At 44.4% G+C, this 15,350-nt stretch overlaps 1 protein-coding gene across 1 annotated transcript; it reads left to right on the top strand.

The window, feature by feature from the left end:
* Positions 1-236: 236 nt before the first annotated feature.
* On the top strand, positions 237-13,956 carry LOC311231098 (keratin, type I cytoskeletal 18-like). The gene is made up of 7 exons (XM_084317586.1): positions 237-904; positions 5,563-5,645; positions 8,825-8,981; positions 10,004-10,168; positions 10,895-11,020; positions 12,464-12,684; positions 13,519-13,956. Exons 1-7 carry the CDS (start codon positions 386-388, stop codon positions 13,556-13,558), a joined length of 1,311 nt encoding a protein of 436 aa, XP_084173712.1. The 5' UTR covers positions 237-385; the 3' UTR covers positions 13,559-13,956.
* Positions 13,957-15,350: the final 1,394 nt, after the last annotated feature.

The raw sequence follows: 15,350 nt of genomic DNA, 5'->3' as shown, positions 1-15,350 counted from the left end.
GTGTGTGTGTGTGTGTGTGTGTGTGTGTGTGTGTGTGTGTGCGTGCGTGCGTGCGTGCGTGCGTGCGTGCGTGCGTGCGTGCGTGCGTGCGTGCGTGCGTGCGTGCGTGAATGAAAGTATGAAAGAAGAGGGAGTTGAGCAGAAAGGGGAGGATAGGGAGATGTGGAAGTGGGCAGTTCTCCGAGAGGCCGTCTGTGATTGAGGGAACAGGGCCGGTGGAGGGGAGGAGGAGGAGGTGTATAAGTTCTCTTCTCTCCAGCCCGCGTCACTTTCTAAGCCAGCCAGCGCTGAGCCTCCACATCTCCTCCTTTGTTCTCTCTCTCTCGTTGTCGTTCCTTCACCTCTCTTACTCCCTCTCTCTCTCTTTGTCATTCCTCCGCTGACCATGAGCTACAGGAAGACCAGCACCATGCAGCAGCAGCACATCCCCTCGTCCCATGTGTCCTTCACCCGCTCCACGCCCTCCTACCGCGCCGCCAGCTGCTACGGCGGCGCCGGGGGGCAGGGGGCCCGCATCTCCTCCGCCTCCTCCTTCTCCGGCCTGCGCTCCGGGGCCCCCGGCATCTCCGCCTCCACCTCGTACAGGGTGAGCAGCGGGATGGGTGGCGCGGGCATGGGCTCGGGCGCGGGCATGGGCATGGGAATGGGCATGGGCATGGGGAGCGGCGGCGCGGGCATGGGGCTGGCGTCCGGCGGGGGGAACGGAGGCAGCATCACGGGCAACGAGAAGGGCGCCATGCAGAACCTGAACGACCGCCTGGCCAACTACCTGGAGACGGTGAGGAACCTGGAGCAGGCCAACCAGGAGCTGGAGGTCAAGATCAGGGAGGCGCTGGAGAAGGGAGGCCCCAGCGAGAGGGACTACAGCAAGTACCAGCCCATCCTGGACGACCTGCGCAGAGAGGTGAGTGTGAGGGTGAACCATGCAGGCCATGGGGGGGGGGGGGGGGGGTTATATAGAGAGGTGGGTGACAGGAGGGGGAGACGGCAGGGATAGTTGGAACTGGAGAGATGTGATTGGTTTGATTGGGGTATTGAGTTAAAGAGTGAACTAATACAGAGAGATGAGGAAAAGAGATTGAATGGACAGAGAGAGGCAAAGGTGAAGGTATTTGTGTCTTTGACTGCTTTGAGTAAATACTCAGAGCCTCTTAGAGGAACATACAGACCATATGGTGATCATCATCATCTTCATCACTGACAATCTTGCAATGGCTCTTCCGACTGCTATTGCAAAATCAGTAGCGTGTGTCCGTCGAAAAACACATTTATTTGTTATTATATCCCCCCAGAACTCAAAGACCAAACATTCCGTGAGCCTTTAGTCTCTCTAGGTAACAGAGAGTTCTATCTCTACATTCTGTGGGGAACACAGCTTTTGTGGGGTATCAAGTTTCCAGCAGGAGAATGGAGGGTGTGGCAGCTATCGCCCTAACCCCCCCGCCCCGCCCCACCCCCACCACAACCCCCTCTCACGCCACGGGTCTGGAGTCTCAACTTCCTGTGCATATGAATCACCCAAAAGACCAGTGGAAACAATGAGTCCTCGTCACTGAGAAAACCTCAAAACCTCAAAAAAAAACTCGATTTCTTTTTTTATAATAATTGCTTCTCGCAACTGCGAATGGTCACTCTGCATGCACGCATTCTCTTGCGCAGCGGAGCGCCAATGTGAACCAGATGTGCCGTGACACCGCACACAAAGAAGCCCACACTGCCAGCATGTGTGTATGTGCATAGCTGTGTGTGTGTGTGTGTGTGTGTGTGTGTGTGTGTGTGTGTGTGTGTGTGTGTGTGTGTGTGTGTGTGTGTGTGTGTGTGTGTGTGTGTGTGTGTGTGTGTGTGTGTGTGTGTGTGTGTGTGTGTGTGTGTGTGTGTGTGTGTGTGTGTGTGTGTGTGTGTGTGTGTGTGTGTGTGTGTGTGTGTGTGTGTGTGTGTGTGTGTGCATGTGCATGCAGTGGTTGTATAACGTTCTAGCCCACTCAGTGGAGTCAAATGTCAAATTCTTCTGCCAGACCCTAGATCGTTTCTATAGAGGATAATGACACATTGATGCGCTGTGTGCTCCACTGTGTGTTTCCTCCGACACATGAGGCCGGGGAGTGTTTCCTCATGTCTCTCTGCAGCGGGGCGCCATGGTTACATGCAAATACACAACATGCACCCACCCAGTCCAACACACGAGAGAGACAGACAGACAGACAGACAGACAGACAGACAGACAGACAGACAGACAGACAGACAGACAGACAGACAGACAGACAGACAGACAGACAGACAGACAGACAGACAGACAGACAGACAGACAGACAGACAGACAGACAGACAGACAGACAGACTATTAGATAGATTATTATCATTTATAGTTTTGTACCTCATTTCTGCATTGTACCTCACTGTTACCCATTTTACTCTGTATTGTATGTATGTATGTATATATGTATATTGAACATTCCTTTACTTGCTTTTGACCTACTTCTTAATCACTTTTTTTTACTGTATGAAGCACACTCTCAGGGGCTCATACAGAAACAAGCATTTCATCGTAAAGTATTCTGTATTTTATTGTGACAAATAATAAACAAACTTGAACTTGACTAGAAGGGTATAGGCAGACAGAAAGAGGAATAAAGACGGAGAGAGAGAAATGGGGTGAAAAGAGTTCATGAAATAAAAAAGAGAAGTATTTTTATGACTCGTTGGACAGGAAACTCTGCCCATTGTTCCAGCATTATTAAAAACCTGAGAGCAGATCTCGTGTTTTTGGCTCAAAATTACCCATTTTCCTGTTAAGTCTGTTCCTCTTCTCAGCTGCCATTAGCGTTGACTCAGATTTTGGCCCTATTGTGCGATTTGGATCTGTGTTCCCACGGCCCCCCGGGGAGATGTGGAATTGAAACATATGGTCTGTTACTGTAAAGAGAATTCCAAATCCCAAGGCTCGTATTAATTATCACCGATGATGCCTGGAAACTAGCGCTTTGATCGAGCCCCGGAGAAAGCAGGCCCGACCTAACGTGAACACGTGGAGGTTCTGGTCCAGCCCGAAACACGGGTTTAGGTCCCGATTAACAAACTGAAAAAAGGAACGTGAAATTGGTTCAAGCCCAGGGCGGCCTGATTCGGACCAGGCCCAAGCGGTTTGGACTGATAATCAAAGCTCTAATGGAAACGGCATTTACAGAATCGCAACATTTCTGAAAGTACCCGTGCGTTGGAGGGCGTGGTTCAAAGGTTTTTTGTGTGTTTGCCCTCAAGTGCAGAGTGACATCCCTCACAGATGATGTACTTTTTCCAGAAAAAGAAAACTATTTCTTTAGACGAAAGTTAAAAGAAAATTATTATAGTGAATCTTTGGGCAATTTCTAGATGAATAGATTGATTGATTGATTGAAAACTTTATTAACATATTACAGAATGGGTACAATACAGTACGGCTCAATACACACAATTGTTAAGGGGATGCAGACCAGAGAAAGACTTTCGTCTTGTTTATATCAGGGTCCCCCATTTTCAATTCATAATGACATTAATGACATATGCAACATACAGATATATATCATGACATACATGACATACAATACAGTGATACAGTACTGTTACATTTGTGACATACAAGATATACAAATATACAGTACTGTTAACACTTTGGGTGCCGGGAGCCGTCTTTAGACGTCTTTGCTGGCCATGCTAAAGTTGCCGGGGGACGCTGTACGTCGTCTTTATATCAATATTTCAAAAATCTGCAATCGGATTCATAATGTCCCTCCGCTGGCCTGAGATCCACCAGCAGGACCCACTGAGCTCTCTGGCGGTTCAGGAGCGCCATCTGGTGGCCGATCGGCGCAAGCGCTTAACAGGAAGCGCACTAGAGGTTTTGCTAGACGTCCGTATTGCTTCCGGCCACTCGGTACATGTCCCGTGACTCTAGCTCGTCACTCTACATAGCGATCGATTGCCAATAACTCGATAAACAACATGATTTGGACGTATATACCATTATACAAGCTGGAGATGGACCGGGTAATAATATATCCCATAATGATAAAATTTCTACTCGACGATGATCGCCCAACGGCGCGCGGAGACTGGGGTGAGTTTCAGCGTGTAACGTTACCGTCTTCGATAATAACTGATATTATCAACATTTGACCCACATTAGATGATTGGTATAACGCTGCCCACGGAATTATAAACGCCCCCTCGCCCATCCGGTCAACATCAGATGACGTGTAGTAACTTCTAGAAGTACGTCTAGTTGGAATTTTTTATATCGCGCTGATTGCCATCAAACTGTATTTCATCATCAATATAATGCATTTGGGGCTATATATCACGTTCTGGAGAAAGCTGCAGAAAGAGATGAAAACATACTTATACATTAGACCATACTTTACTATGAATATGTGAATGAAAAAGTTTAACGTTGCTACACAATGAACAATACATATAGGACTTTGAATGGGCCCTAATAATGGCAATGTAGCAATAGAATTTAAAAAGTTATAGCCCTGCAAAGAAGGGGACTTTCTCCATAGACAAATAGCGCTGGCAATCTATGGTATATCATTAATTTAACCTTAGGCAACCAAAGTGTTAAACAGTGATCCTAACATAAAATATATACATACGAGGGGGAGGAAACTGTACATTAGGAGGGGGTGGGTGGGTAGGAGGGGGGGTTAGGACATTTACGGGGGCCAGTTTTGAATTGCAGCCTCCCGTAGGTGCTCTTTGAGAGCGGTTTTGAAGGTGTGTAGGGATTCACATTTTTTTACGGCTGTGGGTAGGGCGTTCCACATTGATGTGGCATAATTGCGAAACGTGTTTAGACCCTGTTTGTGCCGAATCTGGGTTGAACATGATTTGTGGAACTCCCTCTAGTGGTTGTGGTCGTGGTATTTACTGACCTTTGGGAAGTATTTCGAGATGAAAACTAGGTTCAGACAAAGCAGGTAAAATGGTGGAAAAGGAAATGATGAAGAAACACCTTTCATCATCTTAGACTTAGATGCATTGGCTAAAGAATACTGTGCATCATAGTGACTTTCTCAACAAAAAACCCAAATATTTGTATATAATATTTTATGACAGGAGGGGGAGATGGGAAGAGTGAGGGAGGTCAGGAGGGATAGTTGGAGCTAGAGAGACGTGATATTGATTGGGGTATTGAGTTAAAGAGTAAACTAATGCAGAGAGATGAGGAAAAGAGATACGGGTGGTTAGCCTCAGAGATTGAATGGACAGAGAGGCAAAGGTGAAGGTATTTGTGTTTTTGACTGCTTTGAGTAAATACATACGTTTATTACATGTATATATATACATACGTACATCTGAGGTTTCTCCCTGTTTTGTTTTTCTATTGTTGGTTTTAGGGAGTTGTTCCTTATCTTCACTGGGGAAAGACTGGGGGTGTTGTAAAATGTGGATTTTATGGTGGTTTTTGTTCTGGATCTATTGTGTTTCTTCTTGAACTTGATTTGTTTTGATTTGGGGCTATAGAAATACATTTGATTTGATTTTATCCATGAGCCTTTAGTCACTAATATGTCTTCCCTCCAGGTCTTCGATAAGACAGTGGACAACGCTCGTTTCCTGCTCCAGATCGATAATGCCCGCTTGGCTGCTGACGACTTCAGAGTGAAGTATGTGTCTTTTTTCTTTTTCTCCTCTCTTCCTGATTGTGTTGTTGTTTGTAATTATTTATCCTAGTAAGCAGAGACCGAAGTTTTGAGATATTCGGGTCTCCCAGAGTTCATCCGATGTTGTGTTTACACAGAGCACGTTATCTACGAGTAAATCTGCCTGCTCTGTGTAAGCACTCAGCGGGCGTGCAAGTATCTACACGTATGTATACACAGCGATTGTGGGATCTCAATTTCAGACAAACCTCTGTGTGAATTTCCCTTTTCACAGCAATCTATGGTTCCCCTTCATTCCCTCAAAGAAACATAATAGGATCCTTGTGTCAGTCAAAGGCCAACATTGGACAAAACAATATAGTAACCATTTCAGAAAAACTGCCAATTACCATTTTGTACCTTCACACCAGCCGATGAAATCTGAAAAGTATACAATTCCTTTAAAAGGGTAAAAGTTGGGCGGCTCGGTAGTGTAGAGGTCTAAACACTCGCCTACCACCACAGAGACACCAGGGTTCAAATCCTGCGGTCAGTGGGACCTCTGGAGTCACTCGTCCCTACAAACACAATAATGTCAGTGTTCACGGCTGGGAAGCCGGTGGGGTGTGAGTCCTGGTCATTGCAACAGCGACTCCTACTGGTCGGTCTGTTCAGGAGAGGATCTGGGGGAGATAGTGTGAACCTCCGCATGCGTTAAGTTCTCCCAGTGAAACTCCTCGCTGTCAGGTGAAAAGAAGCGGCTGGCGACTCCACACATATCGGAGGAGGCATGTGGTAGTCTACACCTTCTCCAGACCAACAGAGGAGACATGTGGCAGTCTACACCCTCCCCAGACTGACAGAGGGGGCATGTGGTAGTCTACACCTTCTCCAGACCAACAGAGGAGACATGTGGCAGTATACACCCTCCCCAGACTGACAGAGGGGGCATGTGGTAGTCTATACCCTCCCCAGACAGACAGAGGAGACATGTGGTAGTCTACACCCTCCACAGACCGACAGAGGAGGCATGTGGTAGTCTACACCCTCCCCAGACCGACAGAGGAGACATGTGGTGTGGTAGTCTACACCCTCCCCAGACCGACAGAGGAGGCATGTGGTAGTCTACACCCTCCCCAGACCGACAGAGGAGACATGTGGTAGTCTACACCCTCCACAGACTGACAGAGGAGGAATGTGGTAGTCTACACCCTCCACAGACAGACAGATGAGGCATGTGGTAGTCTACACCCTCCACAGACCAACAGAGGAGACATGTGGTATCTACACCCTCCCCAGACCAACAGAGGAGACATGTGGTAGTCTACACCCTCCACAGACCAACAGAGGAGACATGCGGTGTGGTAGTCTACACCCTCCCCAGACCGACAGAGGAGACATGTGGTAGTCTACACCCTCCCCAGACCGACAGAGGAGTAATGTGGTAGTCTACACCCTCCACAGACCAACAGAGGAGACATGTGGTGTGGTAGTCTACACCCTCCCCAGACCGACAGAGGAGACATGTGGTAGTCTACACCCTCCACAGACAGACAGAGGAGGCATGTGGTAGTCTACACCCTCCCCAGACCGACAGAGGAGACATGTGGTCGTATACACCCTCCCCAGACCAACAGAGGAGGCATCTGGTAGTCTACACCCTCCACAGACCAACAGAGGAGACATGTGGTGTGGTAGTCTACACCCTCCCCAGACCGACAGAGGAGACATGTGGTAGTCTACACCCTCCCCAGACCGACAGAGGAGACATGTGGTAGTCTACACCCTCCCCAGAACGACAGAGGAGACATGTGGTAGTCTACACCCTCCACAGACTGACAGAGGAGGAATGTGGTAGTCTACACCCTCCCCAGACCAACAGAGGAGACATTTGGTATCTACACCCTCCCCAGACCAACAGAGGAGACATGTGGTAGTCTTCTACACCCTCCCCAGACCGACAGAGGAGACATGTGGTGTGGTAGTCTACACCCTCCCCAGACCGACAGAGGAGACATGTGGTAGTCTACACCCTCCACAGACAGACAGAGGAGACATGTGGTAGTCTACACCCTCCCCAGACCGACAGAGGAGACATGTGGTATCTACACCCTCCCCAGACCAACAGAGGAGGCATGTGGTCGTATACACCCTCCACAGACCAACAGAGGAGACATGTGGTGTGGTAGTCTACACCCTCCCCAGACCGACAGAGGAGACATGTGGTAGTCTACACCCTCCACAGACAGACAGAGGAGGCATGTGGTAGTCTACACCCTCCACAGACAGACAGAGGAGACATGTGGTAGTCTACACCCTCCACAGACCAACAGAGGAGACATGTGGTAGTCTACACCCTCCCCAGATCAACAGTAGGGTAGCGCAACGGCCAGGGGGTAATTGGCATAATGACTAAATTGGAGGGATGGGAGAAAAATATGTAGAATGGAGAAGAAAAAAAAGAAGTAAAAGTCTAAATTACCTTCACAGAATGATTGGTCTGGTTAAATTACAAGTCCTCGATTCTAAAAGTCTGCGTAAAGTTGCACTCTGTGGTCTTTGTCAATTATTTGGTAACATTCTTCTACAGTCTTCTGCTGTTGGTCATTCATCTGCAAGCTGAATACATTTCTCCTCATGAAACATTTTGGAAAGTACATTTTTTACTATTCTTACCACCCGTCCATTTTCTTTCCTCTTGCATCGTTTACAATATCCACGTTTACTTTCACTTTTGGCTCAGTAAAGTTATATCACTCCTTTAATTCACAGGTAGTTAACTTGTTAGACTCTTGCAGGGGAAGTATTGGCCAATGAAGCTAACGCTCCAGGGTGTATAGGTACTTACAGGAGAACACAGCATGCTCCACACGGGCAAAAGTGGTGTTCTTCATCGCCCCTGTGCTCATGGCATGCGCCTGCGTCCTCGTGTGCATACAGGAAGGAAATGCGATGCGTCATTTAAAATTGTACTCTACTTTACTCACTAGCAACCGCTATATTTACTGTAGGGTTCAGATAAATAAATTGGAATTAAAAAGTAGGGTATTTTCTTTTAAATGTAGTGGAGTCAAAGTACAAAGTTCCCAAAAAAGGTTAAATACTCAAAGTACCTAAAAGTATTTTTTTTTATATACTTTCTTTTCCTGACTTTGGAAACAAGTTGAATCTAAAATGGACACCATCCCTGTGCACACGTCCAGGTTTGACAATGAGCTGGCCATCCGCCAGTCTGTGGAGGCCGACATCGGTGGGCTGAAGAAAGTCATCGATGACACCAGCATGGGCAGGATGAACATCGAGAGTGAGATCGAGTCCGTGAGGGAGGAGCTGATCTTCCTGAGGAAGAACCACGAGAACGTGAGCGTCCACCTCAGAACATCATTCGACACGTTTACCTATTTGCACTGAATGCCATTTAATGGTAGATTCTGTAATGCTGTCAAAAAGAGACCTCTAGGCAAAAGTGCCCCTCTCTTGGTATTGCGCTTTGTTTACATTTTCTGTTGTGGTCTGATGCGTGTGCTGGAGTTGAATGGGGGGAGGGGCTGCTATTGCTGGCCACACATCCGGCCAGAATGTTCTGGAGAAATTCATAGTAACTTAATATACTGTGGATTCCTCCAGAACTGACTTGGCAGAGCCTGAAGTGTGGCCAGCAATAGCAACCGCTCCCCCTGTCCCAACTCAACTTCAACACAACAAAGCACAATTCCAAGAGGGGTACTTTAGCCTAGAGGTGGCTGTTTGAAGGCATTTACAGATTCTACATTTACCTTTGAAACAGGGGGTATATTTTCTTAATCGATCTAATTTGGTCAATGTTGGTTGGAAACAAGAATATTTGGAGTGCTTCAACTCAGCCTTCATCTGCAAAGAGACTAGATCATCAGCTAAGACTCAGCTACTCAAAAATAGTTATCTTAATAATGACTATATATGTTATGATGAATTGAAAATGGGGGACCCTGATGTAAACTAAACGAAAGTCTTTCTCTGGTCTGCATCCCCTTAACAATTGTATGTATTGAGATGTACTGTACTGTACCCATTCTGCAATCTGTTAATAAAATGTTCAATCAATCAATTCAATCAATCAAACTAGCAGTGGATGGAAGAGGCAGGAACGCTCATGTCCGCACATGATCAATTTAGTGGGACCACATTTATTGATTTACTGATGCAAACATGAGCGCTCCTGCCTCTTCCACCTACATCTTTATTTGAAGTATATCCTAGGTAAAAATATCATGTTTGAACACCTGTGTTTTCTTTTGAGTAATGTTCTCTCTCTCTCTCTCTCCCCATCTCTCGCTCTCATTCTCTCCTTCTCTCTTTTTCTCTTTCTCTCTCTCTCTCACCCCTCCCTCTCTCCCATATAGGAGGTGATGGAGATCAGGAATCATATCTCCCAGTCAGGCGTGCAGGTGGATGTGGACGCTCCTAAAGGCCAGGATCTGGCCCAGGTCATGGAGGACATGAGGGCCAACTATGAGAAGATAGCCATGAAGAACCAGGAGGACCTCAAGCACTGGCACGAAAACCAGGTAGGCTGATGGTGGATCTGTTAGGAGGGGTCTGTGGTGGTTCTGTTAGGAGGAACCTGTGGTGGTTCTGTTAGGAGGGACCTGTGGTGGTTCTGTTAGGAGGGATCTGTAATGGTTCTGTTAGGAGGGACCTGTGGTGGTTCTGTTAGGAGGGACCTGTGGTGGTTCTGTTAGGAGGGACCTGTGGTGGTTCTGTTAGGAGGGATCTGTGGTGGTTCTGTTAGGAGGGATCTGTGGTGGTTCTGTTAGGAGGAACCTGTGATGGTTCTGTTAGGAGGGATCTGTGGTGGTTCTGTTAGGAGGGATCTGTGGTGGTTCTGTTAGGAGGGACCTGTGGTGGTTCTGTTAGGAGGGATCTGTGGTGGTTCTGTTAGGAGGGACCTGTGGTGGTTCTGTTAGGAGGGATGTGTGGTGGTTCTGTTAGGAGGAACCTGTGCTGTCAGGGGGAACCTGTGCTGTCAGGGGGAACCTGTCCTGTCAGGGGGAACCTGTTGTGGTTCTATTAGGAGGTACCTGTGGTTAGAGGTTAAATTCATATTGTTAGAGGTTAAATTCATATTGTATTATAAGATATATAGACTCATGGTACAGTAAAAAGAATAATCAAATAACAACTGCTGGTAGAAATACAGTAAATGTCCATATACAAAATGGCTTCAAAGGAAAACATCGTGAACTATTTTTGTTTGCTAACAAGCATCCCTCTGTCTGCTCTCTATGTGGCAGATTTCAGACGTGCAGGTGGAGGTATCGCACAACACAGAGGCTCTACAAGGCGCCCAGATGGAGAAGAACGACCTCGGCAGACAGCTCCAGTCGCTGGAGATTGAATTCGCATCACAACAGAGCTTGGTGAGGGTGTTCCGTCAATACAGTTTTAAATTTCTTTTTTTTTTTACCTTTATTTAATTAACCAGGCAAATCAATTAAGAAATTCTTATTTACAATGATGGCCTGGCAAGAGACAATTCCTCTTGAAGGGAGGGGGGGGGGGGGACACTGTGACGTGTTGACATATCCTGCTCATCACAACAGAGCTTGGTAAGGATGTTCTGTCAGTACACTTTGACGTGTTGACATAACCTGCTCATGGCTATTTACCTTTTTAAATGAAAAAGGTTCCACATAACCCCCCCCCCTCTCACCAGTACATGCCATGCCTTCTGACTTGAAGTGCTGCTTGTCATTCAACACTCGTATCCATACAACATTCCTCCGTCTTCTTGCTCCATAACCCTGAACATTCCAACATTTCAAGCTCCACGTCTTTCATCCAAGGTTTTCGTGGTCATCGTATTTTTGTAAATTATAAAATAACTTCCTGGCCATAATCTCTTCTGACAACATTGACATTCTTTTTAGCAATAGTTGGCAACATTCTCACGTTCACCCAAAGTACAAGTTCACTATTCCTAAGTAAAAAATTATTATAATCAAATAGTCAAATACGAAATTTCTAAAAAGAATTATAAACAATAAAGGAAACAATTATCTTTTCTCGAAGTATACTTTGTATACTTCATTATAATTTTTATTTATTTATTCAGAAGGTATGCTTTAGGTTGTGTTAAATTTAAACCACTTAAGTTGTACTTAGTGTGTTAAAAGGTGTAGGCCTACTTAAGATGTGCGTAAATATTTTGAAATTATACTTTTGATTACTTCCGCTTACCAAAATAGTACACTTTTAATAAGTTTACTAAATTAGAACTTAAGTTTTGTAAACATCTGTTTTCTTTAGGTGAACTTAAATTACACTTACAGCGTATTGATAACTATCATATTAAACGTGTATCAAATGTGCTTTGAATTAGTACATGAAAGCACAAAATAAATTGGAAGTATACTCTCAGAAAAGTACATCTAGGTAGAAATATACTTATAACACACTTAAAGGGATAGTTCTGGTGTTGTTCTCAGCACAAGCCATGATGTTAGCTCCAGATAGTTAGCCACAAACCAATGCAAAGTCAATGGGGTCAAGCTCCTGTCTGTACAAGCTGACAACTGAAATCTACTCTGTATGCTCTGTGGAATAGATTTAAATTGTCCTCGGTCAGATAGTACAAACAGGAGCTTGACCCCATTGACTTTGCTAACTAACTGGAACTAATCTGAGGAACAGCATGGCTTGTGTTGAGAAAGCACTCTATCAATCTATCAATAACATCATTGTCAACTAGAAATAGCAAATAGGGCTAGGGTTCCAAAAATGTGAACTATCCCTTTAATACACAAAAAAATATATACATTCAGCATCTCAATATTCTCTCGTGGCATTTGTTCCCTGGACAGAGAGCCTCTCTGGACGACACCCTGAGGAACACGGAGATGAGAAGCAACATGGAGATGGAGAAGTACAACAACATCCTGGTTCGCCTGGAGGAGGAGCTCACCAACCTGCGCGGCAGCATCCAGCAGCAGGGCCAGGACTACGAGGCGCTGCTCAACATGAAGATGCAGCTGGAGGCGGAGATCGCCACCTACAGGACCCTGCTGGACGGTGGAGACTTCAAGTAAGGGAGACGGAGGAGGAGGACGACGATGAGATTAGGAGGAGGAGGATTCAGGAGAGCATGGCATAGAGAGGACGAGGATGATTGTGGTGGTGGTGGTGGTGGTGGTGGTGGTGGTGGTGGTGAGGATGATGATGATGATGATGATGATGATGATGATGATGATGATGATGATGATGATGATGATGATTATAGTGGTGGTGGTGGTGAGGATGATAATGATGATGATGATGATGATGATGATGATTATAGTGGTGGTGGTGGTGAGGATGATGATGATGATGATGATGATGATGATGATGATGATGATGATTGTGGTGATGATGATGATGATGATGATGATGATGAGGATGAGGATGAGGATGAGGATGATAATGATGATTGTAGTGGTGGTGAGGATGATAATGATGATTGTAGTGGTGGTGAGGATGAATCATGATGATTGTAGTGGTGGTGAGGATGATGATGATTGTGATGAGTCGACTACCTTGATGGAGATTCAGTGGAAGCTTTAATAGTACGCATAATAGCAGTAATGTTTGTGGTTGTGAACTAATGTGGCACCAGGACCTATTTATTATGATTATTATGAGTATTATTGCTATTATTATTAATATTATTATTGTTGCATTTATTACTATTATTATTGTTATTAATATTATTGATGTTATTATTATTATTACCATAACCATTTTCAATAGTGTAGGACTGAAAGTGTATAGAGATACGTACTGCATGATGGTTAATGCCCTCTGTAGGGAGAAGGGGGTCATTGCATGATCAGTTGAACACTGGTCTTGAGAGTCACCATGTTTTCATTATTGTTTTGAACAGGCTCCAAGACGCCCTGGATGAACTGAAGAACAAGAACTAATCTGGAAGAAATGCTCCTGGCAACAATCACCACAATGACGGCAGATTTTCCCTCAACCACCCTGTTGGAAACTAAGTCCTACTGGTCCAATCAGCCTTTAAAAGCTGTTTTAAAGCCACGATCCATAGTTTGTGAGTGGTTATGAAATATTATAGATACAGGTTTAGATTGTATTGAAGGTATATAGACTATTGATGGGTGAAATTTAGATGATTTAGGAGCAGAGTAAAATAATCACCCATTTTGTTGCAGCCTGACAACCAATTCACTAGGTCAGTCTAAATGCTGACTGTATAAAATGTGAAATGTAGCCATACCCTTAAAATTACGGATCGCAGCTTTAAAGCAACCATTTCCTGGCCTGAAGGGAATAAAGAAAATAAAATCTTTGACCAGCATTCAGTGTTTTCGTGAATGTATTTATTATCATCATCATTATGTGACAATCATCATTGTCACATAAAACTCACATACAGACCAAAGCAGTCAGAAGAAAATATATTGTTGTCCAATGACCTCGGCTGTTAAAGGAACACGCCAACATTATGGGAAATGCACTTCTCCAGAGTCAGACAGGAAGATACCAAAGCGGATATGGACCAGCTAGCTGTGGGCCAAAACAACTCTCCTGGGCCCAGGGGCGGATTTAGGATTGTAGGAGATCCGGGGCTTAGCCCAGATAGGTGCCCGCGTAAGCGGGCATGGATTTTTTTAACTTCGACACCACAACCTTTAACTTATACCACCACCGACAAAAGGCACTAGAGAACACTTAAATTCACACCCTTTAATTAATGAAGCAAACTATAATAATAATAATAATAATAATAATAATAATAATAATAATAATAATAATAATAATAATAATAATAATAATAATAATAATAATAATAATAATAACTAGACAATTCCGCGCGGGGGAAATTGTGAAAGTGTGGGTGACGCCTGTGCACCGCCGGCCAACGGGGGAGAGGGTCTCTCGCGAGTCTCTATGACAAACGGTTCAAAGGATACAAAAAGGGGGCGCGGCCTAAGGATCGGGGGAGTGGTCAACATAGACCAATCAAAGAGGATATCCCTACTGAGTGCAACGACACAACCCGCAACACTATTACACTATTACACTATTACACAATATTACACTATTACACACTATTACACACTATTACACTATTACACACTATTACACTATTACACTATTGCACACTATTACACTATTACACTATTACACACTATTACACTATTACACACTATTACACACTATTACACACTATTACACTATTACACACTATTACACTATTACACTATTACACACTATTACACACTATTACACTATTACACACTATTACACTATTACACTATTACACACTATTACACTATTACACTATTACACACTATTACACTATTACACTATTACACACTATTACACTATTACACACTATTACACACTATTACACTATTACACACTATTACACACTATTACACACTATTACACTATTACACACTATTACACTATTACACTATTACACACTATTACACTATTACACTATTACACACTATTACACTATTAGACACTATTACACTATTACACTATTACACACTATTACACTATTACACACTATTACACTATTACACACTATTACACTATTACACTATTACACACTATTACACTATTACACACTATTACACTATTACACACTATTACACTATTACACTATTACACACTATTACACACTATTACACTATTACACACTATTACACTATTACACTATTACACACGATTACACTATTA

This window comes from Notolepis coatsorum (genome assembly GCF_963971535.1).
Source record: "Notolepis coatsorum genome assembly, chromosome: 6".
NCBI classification, from domain to species: Eukaryota; Metazoa; Chordata; class Actinopteri; order Aulopiformes; family Paralepididae; genus Notolepis; species Notolepis coatsorum.
The sequence above is the reverse complement of the archived record's forward strand: the minus strand, read 5'-3'. Positions and strand labels throughout refer to the sequence as shown.